We start from the raw sequence: 25,671 nt of genomic DNA, 5'->3' as shown, positions 1-25,671 counted from the left end.
TATTTTTTATGTTTTGTAATTATACCGTGTTATTATACATTGCTTAAAAATGATATACAGTGATAGGGATACTTGTACATAGTCATACCATAAATTCTGTTCCTAAGAAAAATGAATTTATTTCATAACAAAAATAAAAAACAGCATGAAATGCACCCATACATATTTTATTGAATTGATCATATAAAATAATTATTGAATTGTAGTAAAAATAAGCTCCCACCTTTTATTATTTAACGTAAGCAATAGCGCGGTTGCTTACATTCTTCAAAACGTGCTTCAAAAAGAAATAGAACAAGATATAAAACCATCATAACTGATATCTGTTATGATAGTTCTGCTTATATTATTTTTCAATGCATGGATATTGGATGAAAAAGAAGGAAATAAATTAATTCTTTTCATTATTAGCTCATATATTTTCAAACATAATTCTACAGGAAGAATTATGTTAATTATATAGTGGATAAAAATTATTTATTAGATTTTTTCCCCTAATTTTTACATTGAACTACTACGCAGTATTTATTATACTTATAAGAAATAATTAATCTAATATTAATATATATAAAGCATGTCTCAAACTATAAGTTTTATTTGCAATTAAAGTAAATCTTTTAATCTAATAAGATTTTTTCTTTATAACTAAAGGCCGGTTTACACACGCAATGATTAGTGGCGCCAACTGACTGGCATTCATTGGCGCCAGAACCAACTGGCAAACTCACAAGTGTTTACACAGTGATTGGCGTATAATATGGAAAATATTTAACATTTATTAAACACACAGTAAATGACAACAACCATATAACCTCAAATTTTGAGGTTATATGCTTTGGCCAATAACCGCCAGTAAACGCCACATTACTAGCGCCAGTTTGCATCAAGTGTTTACACTTGCATTTTTACTGGCATTAGTCGACTGGCGCGGCCTGGCGCCACCAATCATTGCGTGTGAAAACCGGCCTTACCATAATTTCAGTTCAATATTCATTTATCACTGTAAAAATCGTGTATTTGAAATATCATTGTGAACGTAGCGTGGCTTGCAACAGTGTATTAATGACTGTATTAATATATTATCAAATATTTAATTAGCGTGAGTATTAACCTTTCGAATATTCAGATATAGATTGCCACCCATTGGTGATGTCACGAAAGCTTTCGGATCGATAACCATTGGTATTAAAGTTTTCTCGCTTGGTGTTAGTTCGTATTTCCTCAAAATTGTACAGATTCCTAATTTTGTTTGTAAAAGTCCCATACGAGTGCCTGTGGAATGAATAACAGTGCATACCGTGAGACGTCTCATAATATTCTAACTCTTATACATATAATTAAGATTGTAAATTCCATAATTACAAAGTCCAGTTGGATGAAGTTCATTCTAATCATTGCATACATACATAATGATATATATATAAATAATTCATGTAATTCATGTAATAAGGTAAAAAAAATGTAAATTTATACTTTGACTGATTTATTTTTAACTTCATAGCTGCACCAATCTCGTCTTAATTTTCGTAATCGAAACCGATGATCTCACCTATGCACGAATGTGGGCCGTCTCCAAATGGAAAATAGAGACATGACGGTCTGTTACGTTTGTTCTCCTGAGTAAATCGTTCCGGATCGAATTCATGCGGATCAGGAAAGTGTTCCGAATCATAGTGCAGGCCAATCATCGGGATAAAAATTGGTGTGCCCTTCTCGATAACTAGATCGGAATTCGGCACCTTGTAGGTTTCTGTTGTTGTGCGGTCTAAGAACGGCAACGGCGGATACATCCTCAAAGTTTCAGATACCACCATGTCGAGATACGGTAGTGATAGGATCTAATGACATGCACATGAATAAGATGAATACTTTAATCTTGATAATATTAAAGTCATTTTGTGTGTGTGTGTGTGTGTTTTTTACTAAAATTTTTTTGTAAAATGAAACGTATGTGTGTTCGCATACCATGTCGTATGTGATTTTGCCACCGGTTTCATCGAGCGCATCAAGAATTTCTTTTCTAAGTCTGTCTTGTATTTCCGGATGCGTCGCAAGTTCGTACAAAGTGAAAGTTATTGTCGTTGAGGAGGTTTCAAAACCAGCCGTGAAGAAAACAGCTGCTTGCGCTATTAGATCGTCCCCGTCAAATTCTAAAAGTTTCAATTTACACCTCCTCAAATTTTGAAAAATTTTCATTGCGTATCATAATTAAGCTTTAGCTATTGGATCTATTGCTTAGACAAATTGAGCGGGTATTTTAATTTTTTAAATGTAAATTGACGAATTTATGCATTAGCTTGATGAATCTTTTGCTTACTAAATCCTCCAATGTCCTGATCTTCGTGATTTCTTTTAAGTTCAATAAGGATATCAATGAGATCATTTCTCTTTTTGCCAGACTTCATGCGTTGAGTGATCGTCTCCCAAACGACTTTACGTAAAAAAACACTGGCATCCTTTCCAAACGCTTTCACACGGGCCATACCAACTATATTTGGAAGGAAAAATATCGCGAAAAATTCAAAACTACGGATAATGTTGAAAGTAAAAATTATTTTGCCGTATTTTCGGAACTCGTCATCTGGATTATTTAGGCAATTCACGTTGAGTCCATAGGCAGTAGTGCCGATTATGTCCGTAGTGAATTTGGCAGCTAACTCCTTTATTTCTATTTCCATTCCTTTACCTGCCATCAATCGTATTCTGATTATTGTTTCAATTATTTAGTCGTAATTGTGATCATTATGCTCTTTGATATATGTAACTCCATGTATAAATTCAGCACTTACCTTCCAATTTTAGCGAATCGAGATACGTATCTAGATTGTCACCGCATTCTGACATCAGTTCGAACATCTTCTTTAGCTTTCCAGACGTGAAGAATGGCGACAACTTCGTTCTTACCAACTTCCAGGCTGGATTTTTGAGAAAAAAGACATTGGCATAACCCAAACGATCATTATTCGCATCAGCCGAGCCGTATCGGTCAGAGAAGTAATTGAAATCCTTTATTAAGATGTTTTTAACAAACTCCTGATCGCGAACCAACAAGGCCGGTTTGTCAAATATATAAAAGCCTATACAAGGCAATCCCTTTCCTTGATCATAAAGATCTTTCAAAAGAAATCCGGGAGATCTCTTTAGGAACACACAATCCGTGAAATTGCCGAAAAACGGTGTCGGTGACGCTTCCAAGACGCCTCGTTTCTTCCAGTAGTTGAATTTGCGTGTCATGTAAAGATAGGCAGTTATAATGAGTGTCGTCAGAACTATAATGCCGTCCAGGCCCCAATAAGCCGTTATGAGTGCCATTGTACACAGTTCGCCTATAAAAACATTCTTTGTTATAATAAACTGTAAGAATAAAGGCCAACAATCGAGCATAGACGTGGATGCCAAATACGATTTGGATACGAAGGTATCCAAAAAAGAATTTATCACGGCGATAGATTTTGTTCTTTCGTCAACCTTTTTTACATTTAACAGCGTAATATACAAACAAACCCATGTATCACCAATGGGATCACCATACTTTCCCCAATAATTGCTGATGTTGTCATGCAAGACTTAAAACAAAAAACGCTTAACTCCTTAAATTTACATTTGTCCATTTACCGCAGATATGTTGATGACATTTTTATGGCCGCACCGTCGAACATGATAGAATGTATCCTTGAAACTTTCAACAGCTATCACGAGCGCCTAAAATTCACGACAGAATACGAGAATAACCGTTGTCTAAGTAATTGTCTAAGTTTCTTAGATCTGCCGCTGCAAGTAGTGGATAACGCCATACAAATTGATTGGTTTCACAAGAAAACGTTCTCGGGTAGATATTTATCATATTTCTCAAACCATCCTGTGTGCCACAAAATCGGCACTATCTACAGTCTAGTGGACAAAGCAATTCTTTTATCTCACCATATATTTCACAAGAAAAATTTAGAAATGATCATCGAAATATTATTGGACAACGGTTATCCCTTAAAACTAATTTTTGATCAAATAAACATCAGGCTTGACAAATTGTTTAATGGAAAACTTAAAAACAATGGAAACAATACAATAGATTTGAGCGATGATAGAAAATTTATAGTAATCCCGTTCGTCAACAACATATCTGAAAAAGCAACATTACCATTCAATAGAAGGGAACACATAATAGGCTATAGATGCCTTAACAAAATGAATAGCATAATTAAAGCACAAAAGGCCAAGAACTCACTAGCCATCAATAGTAACGTTGTTTATAAGATTGCATGTAAGAATTGCGAGGCCTCCTATGTAGGACAGACAAAGCGGCAATTAAAAACTAGAATGAGCGAACATAAAAATAACATAAAAATGGACCCATCCAGACACTCGGTCATTTCCGAACATATTAAGGAATTTAACCATTCCTTCGATTGGGATAACGTTAAAATAATGGATACGGAACCTAACTATTATAAAAGACACTCATCTAGAAAATGTTGCATATCAAAGAACGAAAGAAAGGCATTAATTTGAACAAGGACACGGAGTATCTGGATGAGTCATATTACAGTATTCTCAGCGAACTCACCGACATCTAACTATTTATTATTTCAAAGACTAATCTTGTTGTTAACCTATATGGAGCGTGCTTGCCATTAGTATTTGAGACAGAAAGGAGAAAACATCGACCGTGAGAGCGCGAAACATCGGGCCACGACATAATTCTGCAATTTGTAAGTCCATATGGAGAATTTTTAAACCACATAAGCGTCCTCCCATTATCGAGACATCACATTTCAGAACGTAGTTTAAACTTGACCACATCGTTGTCGGACTTAAGATTAAACGCCTTTTAATAACTGACTTGGTTCGTTCTCGCCAATCAACGAAGAATAATCATGGATTTACCTCGGACTATACTGACTTGCGAACTTACATATATACAATTTTATATTTTACCATTAGAATGCTCTCATGTAAGATGTGACTCCGGATGACTTTGTTATTTCCATCGAATTTGTTTCTTTTTACTGTTTACGGGTTTACTGATTATATTGCGCGACTTTATGTTATTTTTTAATTTGTATCGGCTGAAGGAGACCCTGTGCGGTCGAAACGCCCCGTTCTACAAATACTTATGTTAATAAACGAACTTTAATTCGACATCCACGTCTATGCTCGATTGTTGGCCTTTATTCTTACAGTTTATTTTGACACACGAGCGTTTATTTTATTTTATCTATTCTTTGTTATATTTATTTAAAAAAAATAGATGATAATATAAATAACCCATTGCCAATGTTCATTAGCGTAGATTATGTCGCAAATAATTGGTATATCTTTGAACTCAACATACATTGGGCACTAATACAAATATTAATTTATATTATATAAGCTACAGATTTTGATTACAAAACAAATCTATATATTTTATAAACATTTAAATATCAATACTCGATTAATTTTATAATATATATAAAAATGCAAGCACGCGTTAATTAAAGATACATAAATTTTCTAACACTTTGACTCTTCTGTTAAACTCGAATCTGTATATTAATATCAATAGATAAATCTATAAATTAATATTTAATAGACACTCAATCAATTATCACACAAAAAGATATCGCGTTAATGGAAGCGTCATAACTCAGAATAAACAATTTAATAATAAGATTCTTTTTTAAATTCACTGTCACACTATAGTGAATGAAACACAGAAACTCACATACGTATTATCAAACGCTAATAACTTCTAGCGGTTAGAAGAGCTGAGTGAACATTTTCTAGCATACGCGCAAATATATCTATCATGCGTTTCAACCTCTCAACCCCCCCTATTTTTCAGAGATATGTGTCATCTTATCTTATACTAGCTTAAGCTTGACGTCGTTACCCGTCGAGGAATCCGTGAAAACACATTTTACCTCTTTTCACTCCGTTAGGAATCGAATTTCTAAAAATCCCTTCTTAGTGGGTGCTTACGTCATGGAAGGAATATACTTGCCGAATTTCATGTTTCTGTTTAGGAGTTTAGGAGGGCTGGGCGTTGATGAGTCTCAGTCGGGACATTTATTTATATATATAATATAGATTTATTTTGAGATAACATTGTAATTGGAGCTCATCTTGTGAGAATATAATACTAATCTTTCCAATTTATATCTAATCATTTCAAACAATGACTAAGGAATAATTACTAAGATTCTGTTTTGCATTCTCTTTAAATACTAAATGCATACTGTAAAGTACTTGTATAAATAATATCTTTAGAAATTTCCATTTGAGTTACAGAAAAATAATATGTCGTATCAATGGTGACTTGTGGCTTCCACGGAAATATTTAATTAACAAAATATCATTAATAAGCAATTATGCCATTAAAAATATAAAGATAATAGAGATTAAAAACAGGCATATATATATAAATCATAACTTGTTTCAGAATATACTGCGTGAAAAACATGCAATCGATAAAATTTAATAGTGTTTTATTTCTAATGAGAAACAAGGTGTTACACGTACGTAACGCGTGAAAACAGATGCATACATATATAATTCGATACTTTTTTTCGTCTTGTTATTACATGTGATGTATGTACTTTCAAAGAAAATAGAAAATGCTCGACGAAAAAGGAGTTATCTTATGTAATATAATAGATGAATAAAACCTTCCTTCGTTTTTTATTTATATTTTCAGCTACCTTAATATGATCATTAATTTTGTGTCATCTATCAAGGTTTTATTAGCATTGTCTAATCATGTAACGTTAATATATTCTGGCACAATGTATCACGTAACAAGAATGATTCTCGCAGCGAATTCATAAGTCGGATTTACAATTCATCTCCGGTATATTATGCAATCACGCATAAATAGAGTGTGGCGCATCTAGTTTGTATGACTGTAATAATACAACATACAAAACATATCTTAAGATATCGCGAGCGCATAATCCGCGCCCGTGTCTATGATTTATTACATTTGCATTACTTTGCATTTCTCTTAGATAAAGAGTTGATCCACACTAGATAAATGAGGATATCTGTTTCAAAGTCGCATACTTGACTATAATTTTACAAATATGTTAAAGGAGCAGATTAAAAAACATATCTTTATATCAACGGGCAAATTTTAAAATTGATTATTATTAACCGAGAGTAAATAATGGTGGAATAAGTTTTGAACATTTTTACATATGACATATCTATAATAAATTTTGCAGCAATACGTTGGTCCTTTTACTTAAGGACACGAGTAAAGAAGAATTTTTTAGCATTTCGTACGATATCAAGAAAATGCTAAAAAATCCTAAATCCTATTTACTCTCGGTTAATAATAATCAATTTTAAAATTTGCCCGTTGATATAAAGATATGTTTTTTAATCCGCTCCTTTAACATATTTGTAAAATTATAGTCGGGGTGCGACTTCGAAACAGATATCCTCATTTATCTAGTGTATGGGTCAACTCTTTATCTAAGAGAAATGCAAAGTAACGTAAATGTATAATAAATCAAAGACACGCGCGCGGATTATGCGCTCGCGATATCTTAAGATATGTTTTGTATGTTGTTTTCCGCGTATTTTTCCACCAGTTTCAATTCACAGCAGTTCCGAAGCATATTGGCTTAAATGTTGACGTAATTGGTTAAATTGCCATTCGTGAGAGCTCGCATTTTCTAGACCTACATGCAAGTAAATCCGCCACACATGAATCAGTATATACGGGGTGTCTCGAAACTATCATACCTTTCGATTAAAAATTTATTAGAGATATGTATAAAAAATTTAACGATTGTCTCAAAGAATGCATGGACTTTCTTTTTCAACCGATATCAAGTAAATCGTATTTTGATAAAAAGAATTTAATTTTGTTCTCAATATTTAAAATATTTTAATATTTAAGACTAAAAATTATACAGTTAAGTTGTTATAGCATTGAGCTGACTCTCTGTGAAGTAAATAATAAGCAAAGGAAGTTGTATTGCAATTCATAGTCATCTGAAAAATAAAGAATAAAGAAATTTATTTCGCGCGTTCGTTATAGCTATGACTATATCTAATATCTACAAGAAAGATTAAACTTACGAAGAATAAACAGCTGAAGCCACAAACGTAATGGTTTCGGGACACCCTGTGCATGCGCATGTATAGCCGCGGGAGGACAAACTAAGATACACATATTAGAGATGTAACGTATTAGCGGGCATTTGTAATTTCTGTTACCGGGCGAAGTATATACTTATCGTACGGCACGTAATGTGCCGTGCTGTATGAAAAAGTTAGACACGCATCTCGTTAATTTCAGGGCAGAAGGTGAATTAATGACGTGGGAAGTGATGCCGACTGCAACATAGTGAACGATAATCGATACACGATGCATGATGATTGACAGAAAGAACCAACGTTGGCGAACAGTACTGTATTTTGCGGATTTACGAGCTGATAGTAAGCCGCGACACGTAAAGAAAGCTAGTGGTAGTTAGAGTTTATTATTAGGTAGACAGAAAGAAAATCATATCCACTTTCCAACATTCAATAACTTTAATACTAGTTTCTGCATGAAGACTTATAACTGTAAAGTTTTAGTGCATAACAATTTTACAAATCTTTTCTAATATATTATTATAACGTTTCTTCGTTATAAAAGAAAAGCGTTCCGTAGAAAAATTGCTAGATTGTTTTGTTAATCGTTTCATAGATTATTTTACAATTTTATGTAACTTTATAAGCTGTACATATATTACTTAATTTTTTTTCAATATAATCGGATGGCATAAGTGTAAATCATCTTATTTAGAAAATTAAGTTTAGATAACAATTGATTTCCCCTATTTTCTTAGTATTCTAACTAAAAAAAAAATCGAGAATTTTTAAATCAATAATTTTTCAGACAAACATCAATTTTCAGACGTTCGCCAGCACTGTTTCTCAAGAATGCAGCAAGTTTTACGTCCTTTTATCATTATCTCATTCATGCAAGTTATAGGTCTGGAAAGTTCCGTGCACAGTTCTAATGTATAATATTCTGTGTTTCTCGTCAAATATAATGACACGCAACGCGTCCAATGGCCTCGCCGCCAACGTCGCGGGCGCGCGTATTGTGTATTTATATAACGCAAACACATCGGCCGCCACGTGACAAGCATGCCCGCGCATTGCAATATCTAATAATGATTAAGTACGCAATTTTTCATTAAGGCGTCAAGGCTGAATTGTACTATACTGGAAACAGAATTGCAGCGTGTTTATCATCAGCATTTCCGTTTCATTGGCAGTCAATGAGGTAATTATTATTAATAACTAGTTTTCCGACCTTTAATCTCAACGTCATTTAGATCTCATACGTCGCGTAAAATACCTAATATGAGCTTGACGAGAGATGAGGTTGGGGCCCGTTCTCCGGGAAGAGGCGGCAACTATATACAGTCCGCCACCGTAAAGCAGCTCGGTATCCGCGGCGAGTCACGTGAGGTCACCTGAAAGAAACCCCGGCCATTGTTTCCGCGCACGCGATCGCCGTGCGCGGCACGCAGGGCCCTAATTTCTCGCGTATGGAATTTCTCTCCGCTTCGCGGTCCGCGCCCGCATAATTCCCGCGGATGCTCTTCAGCTCTTCCGCGAACGGGCTCCCGGCGCATTGCGCGACCAGCAACAAAGTAGCGTGCTAAATATACACTCTCCTCGCTTTCGCCTCCTTTCGGGTCTCTGTATATACTACGAACTTCTATAAGGAAAGAGAAAGAGAACTCTCTTAGAGAGGGAGGAAGCGAGAATGAAAGGAGGAGGGTGCGACGAGCAGAGGGTTCGTGCAAGCTCGCGCACGCGAGCGGCCGTGCATGCCCGCGGGCCTTTACGGCCCTTCACCCTCGCTCTTCACCTTCGTTGTAATGAGACCTATACATTATATCCGATGGTACATGCAGGGATCTCGCGAGAGGGCGAAATTGCGAGAGGTCGGATATGCGTTTTTGACAAGCGAGAGACGCAGAAAGAGATAGTTGCGCGAAGAAACGAAGGGCGGGAAGCAGTAGGAGAGGTAGCAGCTTAAGTAATTCGCTAATAACCATTATTTCGCGATAATGACTGAAAATCGATATCCCTGTCCGCGGCTGAAGACCACCCTGATGTACAGGGTGCCGATAAAATCACGCTCTACCGTCGCACAGGTTGCGGACTGCGATTTTTGCACGACACCGTGGAAATCTGACGATTATTGTCTTGGCGGCAAGACGTCGATAAGCGGCAAAATGTCGGTAAGAAATTGCAGCAGGTACCGGGGTCTCTGCGCATTCAGGAAGGCGACCCAAGCAAAAGCTGCGTTAGTTGAATTCACGTTGAATAGGTGGCGGGAAAGAGATGATTTTCTAAGGCAGTGCACTGCACAATTTGAAACAGTTTGCTGCTAAAACCGTCTCTTGGTTTAAATGAATGATTGTCTTATTATTTGCATAATCGATATAATTAAATGTCACAAATCGAAAAGATAATGAGCTTAATAAATTGATGGAAGATTCATTGAATTTTTTCGATAATAGTTCTTATGTAATATATCTCTTTCTTTGTAGATTACGGAGAAATAAATAAAATTAATAAAAATAATGTCTATACGTTTATAAAGCATTAAAAAATAGCATCAACGCGAAAAAGTCATATTTTATTTGTTAAAAAATATTAGCACGGTTTTAAAGTAATTTCGAAGAAATATAACAATAACATCCTGGTGTCACCGTAGAAATAAAAAAGTAGTATGAAAACAAAAAAATTCCTTTAATGCAAACTTGCAAATGTGCAATAATAATATAATTTATCGCATAGATGACTGACACAAAAACACATAAAAAGCTGTTTAACTTTTCACGGTGCGAGTTGCAAACTTTTGATTTAAATGAGAGAGATGAACATTCAACCTCACACGTGCGAGCCAGTAAACGTTGTAGAAAAGAAACGATCGTTAATTCCTACAGCGTAAATGTGAAAGAGTTAGATACGTCAAAATGATGATTCGCGGAATATATCGGGATGAAAACGAGCGATTTCACGCGTCGGTCGAATTTCAATTCCATCCGCGCTTTCGCATTCGCAGCCGAACGCGGAATCATCTTTATTTCATTTCGCACCTCCCGAAATCATTTCGCCGATTGTCCCATCCCGTCCCTCCGCGCCCCTCGGCACCCTTCTCGCCGCCGCCCGCGGAGCCCCGGGCGCGGATTATACGGTATCGCATCGGTCCGTCTCTCATGAATCAGGCATATCGGACAAGTTAATGAAAGTTTTCCCAGGCAATTTTGTGTAATAATAGAGCAGATCACCGCGCCTCTCGGATAGAAAACAATGCGCGTGTATGCGTGAACGGGCGCCTCGTACTAAAATGTATTCGGAGTATTATTCGGAGTAACGCAATCTGACCGGAGGATCGATCAAGAAGTTACTACCACTGATCTCTAAATTTGCCCGAGATGTTTACAAGAACAGCATAACTATTGAAGCTGTGAAACAATCCAGAAAGCAAGAGAAAGGTTTATTAAATTCCACTCGAAATAAAACTTACTGAAAGTTAAAAGAAACTTACGTAATTGTTGAATGTCTTTTCTTCTCTTTTCTCTCATATTGTGTTACTCACGTTTCTAATTTATAAGACTTCATATCGAGGTGCCCCTCGCTGCAAAATTCATTAGTGGGAGAAGTGTTTCAAATGTTCTATTATTTCCTATTTATCGCATTTTAAATTTCAAAGTCCTTCGATAATATCAACGCGCGATACTGATGTCAGAGTCGAGTGATAAGCGGAAGATAAGCACCGATAGCTACCCCGATAACGTCGTAGCGTCGCTGCTACCCCTAACGTCGTGTCCTGACTGACGCATTTATGCCCGACGTCGCGACGATGGATCAGTGCGCCGCGGCGCCGGCATGCGTGATGCACGATGTTTAATGCATGCCGTTTCGCCGTTGCGCTACGTCGTCGGGGGTGGGCGTAGAAAATTGAATCGGGGATTCGGATCGATACGCGACGGTATAGTCGCTCGAGGATGTCCGCTTATCTCCTCACCTGGACCTCGAGAGCGGTGCCGTTGCCTCGAATAGAAACAACCGATTCGTTTAATCGGCTGCGCTCGATCACCCCGCCAAGACTGCGTCCTCGAACTATCTCGGCAAAATACTCGGCTAGACAAAACCGTATATTTCTCGTTGCGCATTTGATGGCAAATCTATCGCCATCCGATTCACCTATCTCAGAAGAATTGAATATACTGGAACAGAGTCACGTTTAGCGAGAAGCGTTTACTACTTAACTATCGAGATGTTTTCGGTCAAATTTCCGCTTGATCACGGAATTCCTGCGCAAAGATTGTAATTGGGGTAAATATAGCAAACAATAATAAAAATAATAAAGGAATAACATGATGCGATAATTAGCAATTAAAAAGCAGCGTATAACGACTTCGTCGTTCGCGTTATTATTTCCCGCTATAAAAGAGTCTCGTAGATGAAAAACAGATCAGCGAATGTAAATAGCAATGCCGGCCGTAATGCGCTTCCAACGGACTCTGCACGGGTTGTATATATACGGGAGTCGGAAATGCTCGGGCGAAATGCAACGTGTATGTGATATATCTTATTGTACAATTCCGACCTGACCTTTACCTTCCTCGTTTCGTGCGTGCCGATGCGCGTAAAGAAATTTCGGCCGACGCTTCATATCTCTTTTCTCGGCTCTTATTGTAATACAAGATTCTCCTGGGCCTTCGGACTCGCTCGGGGTAGCCCTTTCGCGCGGAAGGGTTTATGCCTGATGGAGGATTTATAAGGGAAAACATATGCAATAATACGGTAAATGCCGTTAACGATTCTTTAGTCTCGCTCCTGACAAGTTTTTATTGTTGCTGTTCTAACGGATCGTTCACCCTGCAGGTAGATGCACGCGTACGTGAACGCGTAGAATTTATTGCAGGATCATGGAACCCTGCTCCATTTTCAAAGTGTGTAATAAAATTTTAGTAATTATATATAAATGTTTGTATATTAAATGACAGACGAAATAACGATAATGCCAAAGTATAGTATTAGCACAAAGTACTAGTAAATAATGTTACTTTGTAGTATATCGGTGTAGTATATAAATTGCATCAAAATACGAACGTTGCGCGAGGCCCTGACTTATATGACTTATGATATATATATTTGCCTGCATAAATCTCACATACACACACATGCGGCTTACATAACATTTTGTGAATATGAAATAATTATGTGACAGATGAGATATGTCAACAGTATCAGTAATATGACATAATTAATTGATTAATTGCTTTTCTGATAATATCGACTTTCAAGGCCAAGCAAAGTCAACACTGCAAGATTAATTAACCAAACAAATTGAGATAATAAATAAGTAGAATACGACCGTATAAGATATATTACAATCAAATTAAAAAAACTCGAGAAATATTATTAGGCAATCAAGATCCAGTCCTGAGCATTTAGCGGCCTTTCTTTAATTAAATTGAGATAATTTATAAAATTTAATAAATAAATGTCTGAAAACAGCCAATAAGATCATCAAAACAAATATCGTTCCTTAATAAGTATTTTATGGGAAATATATTTTTATTGCTAATATAATATGCGGAAGAATATATATTTTATGTAAGTTGAGCCTGCCTAATTTGCATTTGATCCAGTTTCGCTAGCCCAAGTTATCGCGATATTACCGTAATTTAAAGATTAAGTGTGTAATATGAATTACGGCCTCAATTCTTTTTTCAAAGCCATTGTGTTGCTTTTAGGTAGAAAGCTCAACGTGATTCCAACATACCAATCCGAAATCCCCGGCGAGCGATCTCACGCGTTCTCTTACGCATCTATGCGCACTTTGCGCACATAAATAATTGACATAGCGCATAAATAAATACTCAAGACCATCACCGTGCGAGCCGGCGACTATATAGTGTTCGTCTTTCTGGGCGCCCCGGTTTGGCCGAGGACTGCCCACGGACAGTAGGGTGAATTTATAACAGAAAATACACGCAATAAAATCGGCCGCGTACCGCGGCACCGTGACACCAATACGCACGCAATAAAATCGGCCGGACAGCGCGTTCGCAGGACATGAAGCGCCGTCCCTTCAATGAAAGAGCGGCGTGGCGCGCGCGCGGGGCGTCCTTTAACCCGTCGGCGCGATTTAAATATTATCTTGTAAAGGGGATGGATTTAATGCATTTATAATTGTACACGAGAGTGTAAGGGCGGGCCCTTCCCCCCCCTCGGGTCATCGGTCGGACATCACTGACCCTTCCGGCTGACCCCGGGGCCGTTCCGGGGTCGTTGTCCACCTCGGGCATGTAATCTTTTCTACCTTTCTTTTTATTTCCGGAAGCTTTGGATACTTCACTCGGAAACTGCCGAGTCGATCGACCGAAATCTAGGGCACGGGCCCTACCGGTTTTATCGCGCGGCCCTTTCGGGCCCGCAATCCTTGCGCGCCGGTCACGAAGGGCTCCGCTTTCACGATCGCCCGCAGGGTGGAATTTTGCGTTCCGAATCAACGCAGCTGGTTTCTTCGTGCAACTTTTCGAAGCGCAGTCTTTTATGGTTTCAAATTATAGTGTACTTCACGAAATCTTAACAGTTAACGATTAGTAATGAGAAATCTGTGCGGAATTCGACACCAGATATTTTGCAATTTTAAAACGCAATCTTGGATTATAAGCAGATATCCGAAACATTTATAAAAAGGACATCATAAAGATATTTGTTTGTCATGCCTCGCGCAACTACCTTTTATATTTTTATATTGCTTGAAGAGACTAATATTCGGCGACCTTTTTCCTAAAAGAAAGAATATTGAAAACTGAAGTTTCCGTGTTAGGAACGATGATCCAGAAGCACGGCCATATGGTGCAATCGTCGACCATGGCATCGGTCGGCGCCGCATGAGAAACGGAACGACGGGACGTCCGTCGGCCGTCCATCCGCGCACGTTGGAAACAGTCCAAGCGTTTTAATTTCAGAAGACGTTGCAATATAACGGTTCGCAGCAAAATGGAATCGCAACCCCTGGGTTATTCCAGGCATCCCGGTGTTTCCCGGCACGCCGGCGGCTCCTTCACGCTTGCTACGGCGACGACGACGACGACGACGGGGACCTTTTCCTAATTGTTCGGGAGGGCAACGGCGGCGTCCCGGCGCATCGTACACACGCCCGTCGCATGCATTACGCATGAATCTCGACGTCCATTCTTGGGCCTGGTCCGCGTAGTCCGATATATTATATCGTCTTTCTCCGACACTCTGACCCACTGTAAAAACTGGCATAATTTTTTGATACACGTATAAGAACTCAATGAATAAAAAAAAATGTATAATTTTTATACATAATAAAAGTTGCGGGCATCTTTACAATTACATCTAAATGAACAGCGAAGTACAAATCGTCGCTATCGTTCCCATCTTTTTTTTCCCGTATTTCTTTTCCAATTGTTACTTAGATAATCAGGTCTCAACTCTTTATTTGTTGAAGGGAAACTTGGATGTTGCGGGCGTAGATTGCGCGAAGTTAAAGCGCAATGGTAATAAGAAAGCAACGTCGACACTAATTACCACGTGCGCCGCGCTGGACACGTGATATGTAACGCGCATGAATTTCGGACGTGTCCCGTTTTCTTCCGGCCGTAGTTTCCCGGCGGCTTATGATATTAGTGTCCTCCGCGGTGCCCCTGTCCGACGCTATTACGCTCGTCCACCTTGGTCCCGCGCATTGTTCTTCTAATTTATGCCAAGGTGGATCTTTTAACCCGCGCACCAGCTCCGCAGAACTACCCCCCATTCCCACCACCCTTCGCCCTTCCGCCCTTTCTCTTTCTATTTCTACCACTCTTCGCGCGGCGCGCCTTGAATTATGGCGGCAACGCCACTAAATCCTCCAGGCTAATTGAATTATTGCTCGAATCACGGCGCGGCGTTCGCCTTACGAAAAAGAAAAGGAAAAAGAACCGAGGTCCCTCCTCCTCGCGCCTTCCTCCCCCTTCATGCTCGCCTTTGTCCAGCCCTCGCTCGCGGGAATGATCTCTCGTCGGCGCGAATTTCCGGGAAATAATTTCGAGTGCGTGAGACTCGGACTCTCGATCTCGCGCCGGAGGTGAGCTCGAATCCGAGGATCGAATCGCCTCTAAATTATCCTTCGAGGATCCTTCGATCGCTCTCCTACGAGCGTTCGAGCATTCCGGTCGTGCGCTTATGTAAACTTTCTTCGTAACTCGTACATTTCCGAAAGAATCGTGCTGGCACATCGGTTGCAGTCAGAAACAATAACTGGAAAGCGTATGAAAACCGAAAGATTAATGTCTTACGTGTAGATAAAGATGATTGACGATGACTTTTCGATAGGTTTATCACCAACGGCTCAGATAATTATCTGGGAAAGAATGTATAACAGAGCGTAAAGATATGTTTCTACGCGGAAGATAAAAATTGTATAACACGCTCAAACAGATAGTTCTTCTACGAAAGTTATCCAAAGTTATTCCCTCCGACAGTCGTGAACGTAAAGTTTAAATGTCATCGATGTGTCCATAAACAGTGTGCGTCACGCGCGCAGCTCTGTGGAGAACCGCCCCTGTTTCTGGAAATCGCGCGAGCGACCGTTTCGCCGCGAAATCGCAGATTTATGATCGCGCCGGACATTTTATGAGATATTAGCCCGGCGCGGCGCGCGCGGCATAAATGAGTAATGAGACGATGGCGCGTCAATATTAATATGATAATTCGATTTAGTCGAGCGCCGCCGTGGCGGTTTCTTTTGTAAAAGCGGCGACATAAGAATAAGAGATGGCGAGCAGGGGGAGGGAAAGAGGGACATAAAACTTCTGGCTCAATCAATTTCGTGAACGTTAATTTCCGCTGGTCGCGCTCAGGAGCGTCGGACATTGTTATTACGACACTGCGATATACCACCGCCGATCGGCGATCGGCGATCGCCGATACCGATGGCGGTATATGGCTGCTCGAAAACGGAATCCTTAATTCGCCTTTCCGAGAACCGAGCAATCAGATCTGCCGTATTCAAGTTGCCTTGAAATCGACGAAAGGCCCGCCGACCACGTTAATACCACGTTACTATTTATAGGCGCGCGATGGATCATTGATCATTAGTATATCAGATTCGCCGACGCAATGTACCGATCACGGTGGTCAAAAAGTCTGGGAGTAATTAATGGCTGCACGTAATGCGCAACTCCGGTCGGATTCTGCGGGCCTCATCTCCTCCGCGAGATTACCGCAACCTTCTCGATTTGCAAATTATGTCGCTTGCTGTGAAACGCGACGCTAAATGTCACAATGCACCTTCGGGGAATTATTGAGGGATTATTAACAGACCGTAAAAGATTTGCGAGTTGAGATCGTAAAAAAAAAAAAATTAAATATGAATCAGATTTTCTCGAGTCCGAGGCATTTCTTATAGTTGCAACATGATTGCGTCAGAGGTTTCAATTCTAAACGCTCGTGAGAAGAAAGAAAGATGCTTAATATTTCATTGAACGCGACAGATTAAATAAACTTGAAAATCGTGCCATAGTTACAGAATAAATAACAAAATTGGAAGATATCGTTTTTATTCCGACTTGTCTTTCAGTAGACCTAAACTTGAACTTATCAAAAAGCTATTTTCGATCGGTTGCTATTATCATGCGATTGTTATACAGCATTGTGGTAGCTAGTTTGGCCAAGCTTGAAGAAAAATATAGGGGACGCAACGTGAATTATTAATATCGCAAACGGGCCATAATGAATATTCTCACCAGAATGCTATATAATAGGTTGAGGGAAGCTTTTGCTAGAAAGTAGATACTAATCATACGTATTATCCTATTTATCCCGAAGGAACCATGATTTCTAGTCGATTTCACTCGTATAAATCTCACAGGAACGATGACCAGATAATATCCAGGTCATAAAATAGTCCGTTACATCGCAACCTTTGAAACCAGAAGACCCTACTTCGCCCATCAAGTACATTACACTGTCTTTTTCTTTTATCGGTCATTTTTGTTCGTGAAAAGGCGTATATCACATATAAAATATGTATGACAGAAATAGATTCAGTTCTTTAATTTATGAGTTTTACAGCTAATGTGTCCAGGCGAAGAATATCGTATTAAGAAAATAATCTTTTTAAAAATTTTCAATCTATCGTCACACATATATTATCTTTTACCGTATTTACTAAAACTTGGTAATTTAATACCGTAAAAAAATAGTATTCAAAGAGAAAGGAGAAAGTATCTAAAAGACGTTCCGAAAAGATACAGAAGAAGTCTAAGAAATATTTTAAGAATCACGACAAATCTTTCAAAAATTTTTCGTGGCATTTCATCATTATGTGAGAAATATGGTCGTTCGTTAAAAGTATACGAAAGTACAAGACAGATATTGAAATATCTTGATTATTGCTTAACATTCGTACTGATAAAACGCGATCGGTCTTCGCTGTTGTTCGCAACATTTCCGTAGCACGAGCTACTTTAAGATACGGGACTTTAAAATGAGTCTCGGCCTTAAATTCTTGACTAACCCTTTCAGCGACTCGGCCATCTTACCTTAGCGCCAAGACGCCTCTGACAAAGTAACGACCGCGTTTACCGCCCGTTACATAATTTTACCTGGAGGTTTGGTTCCGCCGCGCCGCGCCGCCGCGAGGAAGCGTCTCGGCCGTTACGCAATTTCTTCCACGTACCTACGGGCACAACGACAATATGGGCAAGCGAGTCGACGCACGGTCCGTTACATGGTATCACTATTCCGGCCAGTGAGACAGGGGTGGCGGCGCTTTATTAACAAGCTGCAGCAACGGATAACGAGGACACGGGGATCCTTCTTCTGTCGGACCTGCCGCTGACCCCGGGGCAATATCCTACGTCGCCCCGTCGACGACCCTAAATTAATATTCAAATCTGTACGCGAACGGTTCCACGCGTCGCCTTGCGAGGATCCTCCTAACGGACGAACGGACGGACACCATTGTCGTGTCCTCGTGCGTCCTCAAGTGTCCTCGTTCGTCGTCCAGCTCGTCCTACGATTCGTCTGATTCGATTCCCCCCCATTCGCGACTTTCCCCCTTACGATCCGCTGGCCGAGGTCCTTCCGCACACAGGATCATTGTGGAGAGCTCTTTCCTCCTTTCTTTTTTCCCCCCATTTTTTTTTAACGAAGCGCCGTCTCTCATTGGTCGACGTACGCTGGCCGACGTTGGCTAGCGATCCAATTATTACGTTCGCGGCCGTACGATTATCTCGTTGCTGCGATCGATGTAATTCTAGATCCCATGAGAAAGTTTCGTGCATGATGGTCCGCCTCGAAGAGACACGTCGATTGGACATGCAACGTAAAAATTGTAAACCACTCTGTGTGGAGCCCACTACGAATTTTTATATAAATTCGTTTAGAAGCTAAATGTTACACGAAAAGTTTCGAAGCCGCTTTATGGAACAAGATGTCTTTGATTTATTTCTAAATCGTAGGATAAGTAAGCTAGTTTAACAATCGTAATTTTAAATTCATGGTACCTGATACAACACTTTCTGAAGCCAATCAGATTGTATATATCAAATAAGGTACAAACCGTTATATTTGTGAAATCGTGTGTTGAGATAGAAAATTTATCTGCAAATATGCAATTTAGAGAGCAATTTTTTATCAACTCTCACACTTAAGTGAGAATCTGAATATTAATCTTAATTGAACTTATATTTGATCAAGCAGAAATTGATTGTCATTTTGATTATCTTTCATGTAATAGTCATAATTATTTCCGTTTGCTTGTCCTGTTACGTATATAGAAGGGAATTTGATTTTATTTATTTTATTCCCCTGCGCCTCCCCTATTTTATTTTCATTTTTCGTCTCTGAGGCATTGCGAGAGAATTACACCACAAAATTCAACGTATATTTGCGCTTCTCATGCTTTTTTTATTTTGCCATAAGCGTTTTTTCGCGAGGTCGAGGCCCGAAGCGAATCTTCCTGCTTTCCTACATTTTCCACGGTGCGTGCCGTTTGAACCCACCGCAATATATCGTGCACTCGCGATACGAGTGTCATAGAAAGGAGCATCGAAACGCATAAAAAAAGAAAAAGAGAAAGAGAGAGAAAGAGAGTGAGAAAGAGAGAGAGAGAGAGAGAGTCAGATGGAAAGGAAGAGCGCCCGAAAAAGGAATTTGGTGCGGCGAGTAAATATCCCTCGTTGAGGGCTTCATTTATGGTCAAATTGCGGACAAATGACCGCGTCTCAATGCGCCGTTTTTTGAGGGGCGAAAAAAAAATTGAAAAAAAAGAAAGAAAAAAATTAAAAAAAAAACTGGTGCGCGAAAAGAGAGATTGTCGTTCCCTAAGTCGGGTTAGTCGCGCGTCTCGTGAAAACGAATTTGGAAGGAGCGAGGGAGCGGAGGAGAAGAAATGAGAAAAGTAGAAGGGGAGAGAAATGGAAAACGGCACGCAGGCGCATTGTCCTCGCGACGAGTGGAATCGTGAAATACGATCGGCTTTTAGTAAAATGAGACCAAAATATAGGGTGTCAGGCTGCACCGCGCCCTCTCTCTCTCTCTCTCTTTCTCTATCTCTCCCTCTATCTCTCTATCTCCCTTTCTTTCTCAGTCTGCTCTCCTGCATTCCAATGCGCACACTTTTGCTCTTTTCACGCAAATAATATAAATGCCCTTGAAATGACCATCCTGCCTCGTTTAGAAAAGTCGCTGCTATTGTAGCGACGCACGACGTTGTGTGAAAAACGATGATCCGTCGAAACCGTCCGTTCAAAATTGCAGAGTCATTGATTTAGTCTCACCATTTTTGCATCGAATTATAGATAATGACGGTTCATTGAAATCACCGTGACACCCGCTTATCATATCTGCTTCGTCAATAAAGCTTTAGATAAATATGTACTAGAAAATACTTTTTCGGTTTATCCTTATTTATAATGGTTAAAAGTTGTTATAATTTTTTAATCTAATGAAAATAATAAATATATATATATATTTCTTTGAATTTTATTACTCAGTTTCTCGAAAAATTTTGGTTAAAATGAATTTTCGAAGAAGAGTAATAAACAAAATTGTAAACGCATGCGTGGATTCTGCACCCATCTGAATACATTTCAGCCATGATGAAGTTTCATGGAAATATCTTTGGTATGCTGGTTCTCAGTCAAAATACATATTTGAAGTTTCTAAAATTTATGACTGTTAGTTTAATAACTAATTCTACAAGTTTCATTCTCTTCTCTTCTCTTTTAGTGTTGCTTTAAAATGATACACGAACCAAACACAGCAAAAGTTTTTATTACAGGACATATACTTGCAGTATCTATACTAAACATTTTATAGTAGTTATATACATATAAAATCTTTACAGTCTAAAACTTATTTTATTTACATCCGAAGAAAAATACGACACAGAGAAGTCTCGAATATACCTTGCATTTTACATTCTGTGTATTTTTCCATTGTAGAAATATTTTTCGTTACATTTATTTAAACCTTTGGCAGTGTCTATATCGCATTTTATATGATTATATTCCGATTTTAAATATACTGATTAAGTGTGCTATGATTGAGCACCTTCGGAGAACTTTGGGTTTTCCCGAATCTCCCTTTTCCCCGCAGCCACCCTCGACAAACCTAGGACAGAAAATTCTTTTGCCCGTAAATCTACTGTCGGTTCTTTTCCAACCGGCTTCTCGGTATTGTTTGTTTTGGCCCTCGTGCGCCGAAGGTTTTCTCAGTCCAGTCAATCCATGGTTCTTCGATTGTCTTATAAGTACAAAAATATCTCCGAAGACAAGAAGATCAGTAATCTCTCTTGAAGGATTTATTATCAGGTCTGATATGTGTGCGTCTCTTTTTTATGACTTAGCAAATCTTTTGGAAAAGAAAGATTAATAGCTGTCTACGGAGGATCTTGTAAATCATAAGCGCATGTTTTACTGCGCTTTATTTTCATAATTTAGAAAATGTTTGAAAAATCAACTTGCAATGTCCATAAATATGTTCGAGATATTTTGTTTGAACTTATGTTATTATGTTAAGCAAACATTATTTTTGGCAACATAGTTATTTAATTATATATATTTGTAAACATTGTAGACTGCACATAACAATCACGTACCTTGTATAACGTTGTTATATTCAAGATAGAAACTACGGAAATAATGCCGATGAATCAAAATAATACTGATGAAACACGAAGAGGCGGTGCCGCGAATCGCAAGAACTCGGCAGATTTTAATATTCCGTCTTTTATTAAATCCCGGAAGCTAAAGGTAAATATCGATCAAAAGAGAGAAAAAGAGAGAGAGAGAAATACATAGAGAGAAAAAGACAGACTTCGTTGAATCCTATTTACGAGGCAAATTGATGGCCCGGAGTCTCGCTGAATGCAGTAGTCCTTTTTTCAGATATCATTACACCAAAGGGGCAGATGCAGCAGCAGCAGCATCCCTCTCAGTCACCCTTCGCGAAGCCACGAAGAGAAGACCCTTCGCCTCATCTATCCCCCCGCGAGCGGAATGGAGCCAGAACAATCTTCTCTTTATAGGAGACATACGAAGCCATTCGAATCCTGGGAACCGTTTTTTCCCTTCCTCCTCTCTTTGCCTCCTTCTCTACTACTCCGTTCTCCGTTCTCCGTGGTTTCTCTGTCTTTCGCTCGTCTCACAATTATTTTCACAGCTTGGCATCTTCGCGCAAACAATACCTGATGCCCGCTCGTGTGCACGCGCGCGCGAGCGCGAACCGATGCACCGAAAGCCGGAACATCGTCGAAACCTGCCGCCATTCGCAGCCGTCGAGAACGTGACGTCGGCGTTATCGTGAGACTTAACGCGGGAAAGTCCGCAGAATGCTTTGGACAAAGTGCGGCGGATGATTGGGCTTCGCTCAGTTGAAGCTCCAGCGAAGTTTACGAACAGGGTTGCTTTTGGCAGGAAGATACCGAAAGGATGATGCCGCATGAAAATCAAATCGATTTATACTTGAGAAAAATCAAAGATCAACTTGTTAGTTATATTTATGTCATCAATATATTTGCAGTTTAAGATTTCCTTGATAAACAATTTACTTTTGCTGAATTGGATTAAAATTTATTTATACATTTAAATAATTACCTCAGAAATTTTTCTCGTTTAATATATTATTGTTATACAATAAATCGACTTTCAACGATTTCGATAAAAAGTTTATTACTTTATTATAACTTCCAAACCGTTGCAAAAACGTTGTAACTTTTTCTGGAACTTACTTGCACAAACTTTTTTCTCGACGGCATAAAATTGTAAGAGTTTGAAATTACACGTACTAAAATAATTTACGGACACGAAACTTTATTTTCTTTAGCCATGTGCTCTTCGTACGTGCGATTTGGTCGGTTTTATTCAAAGAAAGGGAAAAAACTGCTTCTCAAAAAAAAAAATATTTTTTGTTGGTTACTATTGACACATTTATGCGCACGTTTTTCTATCGTAAACGCAAAATTTATAGTCGCAATTATTTTTAGATAATCTCAGAAATTGGATCCTATTTTGTATGCGGGTGTGTTGCATGCATATATTGTATCTTTGGAGAGGAGCAATTCCCAGAGACGGCAGTAAACGCTTCTTTCCACCTTTTTTTCTTGCTCATTCTTTGCGCTAATGTAATGAAATATTTTCACCGTCCGTGATGCACTTAAGCCCGCGGCGGCCGCAGCTCGCGCGAAACACGACGAAGTATGTTAATGCTGCTCATAAAGCTCCGCAACAGGTTCATTTCTCCAAAAGGCACGGCGCTCGCGAAAATCCACGTGGAGATGCGTTCTCACGTACGGCGACCGTTTATCACCTGGACACCTGAAAAGTCTTACGAAACCGTGCGTCGTGTATGGCTTCGGTGCCGTTTTGTTAACGAGCAACATCGTTGTCTCCGATGGCGGCGGTTTTAGAAGACGGTTCCTTGCGCGCTTGTCGGGAATACGAGGCTTAAAGTTTTCGATTTTAATCTCTGCGAGATCAGCTTGTATGTCGCTGTTTTCTTATTGTTAGTTACAAAGTGTAAATTTTACTTCAGATTTGAATTAAGACCAAAGTATCTTCAATTTAAGACACACATACATTTAGATTACAATTAGAAGTTAAATCTAAAATTAAACTAAAAATTTTTAGACTTGTGTTAAGTAATAATAAATTAATTCTTTTTTCACGATCTCTAACTTTCTAATCCTCAACGTTGGATTATTTGATGCGTGATCCAAATTATTATGGCAAAGTAAAAGCTAAAATGCCCCGAATGGATAACAGGATCACATTTTACGCTTGCGGAAGTGATCCTTTTGATCACGAGATAGTATTGGTTCGCCGGTGCGGACACCATGCCGGAACCCCTTCGTTAGCCAAGATACTTGGACTAATCTCGCAATCAATCTTGGGGTAGGCACGGTCAGAAGGCAACAGCTGCCACGTCGGAGTCGATGACGTCACTGAACGCGAAAGATCACTCCCTTGCAGCATCCTATTCGAAGTAAACGGCTAAGGGCAACTCTAACCGCGTATTTCTATTTTCCCATCCTTCGTCAGCTGACGGCATCACCCTCCTGTCTGCCATATGAAACAGCTGCTTACTTTTAATCGTTCCGTATCGTCGGCGAAACAATGACTTTGTTTACTTCGTTAAAACTCATCGTTTTCCGCATTCGCGAAAACCCGAGTATTTTCTCGACCTTTTCAATACTTTTAAGTATCTATTTAACATTTATACTTTATCATTTTTTATGATCACAATTCTTTTGGCAAAAACTTATCTGATGCAAGGATGATAATCTTGTATTTCTTACATAATTTTTTGTGTCTTTTTATGGCATCCATAGTATAATGAAAATATCTGAAAGAAGCAAGGTGCTCGATTTTTCTTGTTAGACTTTTTTGTATTGCTGAGACATTGCTGAGAATGTCATAAATTTTGAGTGGCCTATTACCGCGGTACCGTTAATTTACGCCGTATTTGCACAGTCGCATATCTGCTTTTATTACTTGTTTGGAGAACCGAGAGACCCTGTCGCGGTGACCTACAACCCCGGCCGGCGTAGCGGATTACACGCTCGTGTCTCACGGGTCAAGATCATCGTACAGCCATTAGCAGCGCTGGCCACCTCATAATCCGTCGACACATGACCCTGGCTGACCGGAAAGACACCCGGAAGGACCGCCCGTCTCCAGCCGGAAGACCAGATCGCCGGACATCAAACGCGGAACGTGCCAATCCTGTCTTGCAACGATCTTGTCTTATAACTGGGACCTTAGTGATATTCAGCTTTGATGTCTTGTTTTGTCGCGCAATCTCCAAGCCGTAAAAAATTCTAGCAGTTATAAAATATTGCAGAATGAAAAAATTTATTGAAACACTTGTAAAATTCTTTTTCTCTTAGACATTTGATTACTTTATATTTTATTATATTTTAATTTTATCGTTTTACTTATTGCTTCTTACTTATTGTTACTTTCCTAATGAAAAGCTCGAAAATTTATATTGAGAATAAATGTATGAATGATGTATGATGGGGAAGTAAGATGTCTTCTTTCACATGGAAGACATCTACGAACTATACATTGTGAAATCCTATTGCAAGAGGTGTAATGTTCTAAGATAACAAATAATACAAATGTTAAC

At 39.0% G+C, this 25,671-nt stretch overlaps 1 protein-coding gene and 1 long non-coding RNA gene across 7 annotated transcripts; one reads left to right on the top strand and one right to left on the bottom strand.

The window, feature by feature from the left end:
* Positions 1 to 395: 395 nt before the first annotated feature.
* Positions 396 to 5,829, bottom strand: LOC143897555 (cytochrome P450 6k1-like). 5 transcript variants are annotated; one of them, XM_077406362.1, is made up of 6 exons: positions 5,705 to 5,829; positions 2,790 to 3,326; positions 2,318 to 2,686; positions 1,966 to 2,150; positions 1,550 to 1,838; positions 396 to 1,272 (listed from the first exon to the last, which is right to left on the bottom strand). In XM_077406362.1, the coding sequence occupies exons 2-6, from the start codon at positions 3,310 to 3,312 to the stop codon at positions 1,091 to 1,093; spliced, it is 1,548 nt and encodes a 515-aa protein (XP_077262488.1). In that variant the 5' UTR covers positions 3,313 to 3,326; positions 5,705 to 5,829; the 3' UTR covers positions 396 to 1,090. The 5 variants fall into 5 exon arrangements, with proteins under 5 accessions (XP_077262488.1, XP_077262489.1, XP_077262487.1 ...); XM_077406363.1 differs by having other exon boundaries at positions 5,709 to 5,814; XM_077406361.1 differs by lacking the exon at positions 5,705 to 5,829 and adding an exon at positions 4,226 to 4,247.
* Positions 4,541 to 25,671, top strand: LOC143897558 (uncharacterized). Of its 2 annotated transcripts, none has more exons than XR_013256946.1 (3): positions 4,541 to 4,709; positions 8,288 to 22,295; positions 22,431 to 25,671. It is a non-coding gene; the product is annotated as an uncharacterized LOC143897558 (long non-coding RNA). The 2 variants fall into 2 exon arrangements; XR_013256945.1 differs by lacking the exon at positions 22,431 to 25,671 and having other exon boundaries at positions 8,288 to 9,265; positions 9,318 to 17,376.

This window comes from Temnothorax americanus, unplaced genomic scaffold (genome assembly GCF_048541705.1).
Source record: "Temnothorax americanus isolate GAGA-0224 unplaced genomic scaffold, ASM4854170v1 Scaffold20, whole genome shotgun sequence".
Taxonomy (NCBI): domain Eukaryota; kingdom Metazoa; phylum Arthropoda; class Insecta; order Hymenoptera; family Formicidae; genus Temnothorax; species Temnothorax americanus.
This window is presented reverse-complemented; position numbering and strand designations above follow the sequence as displayed.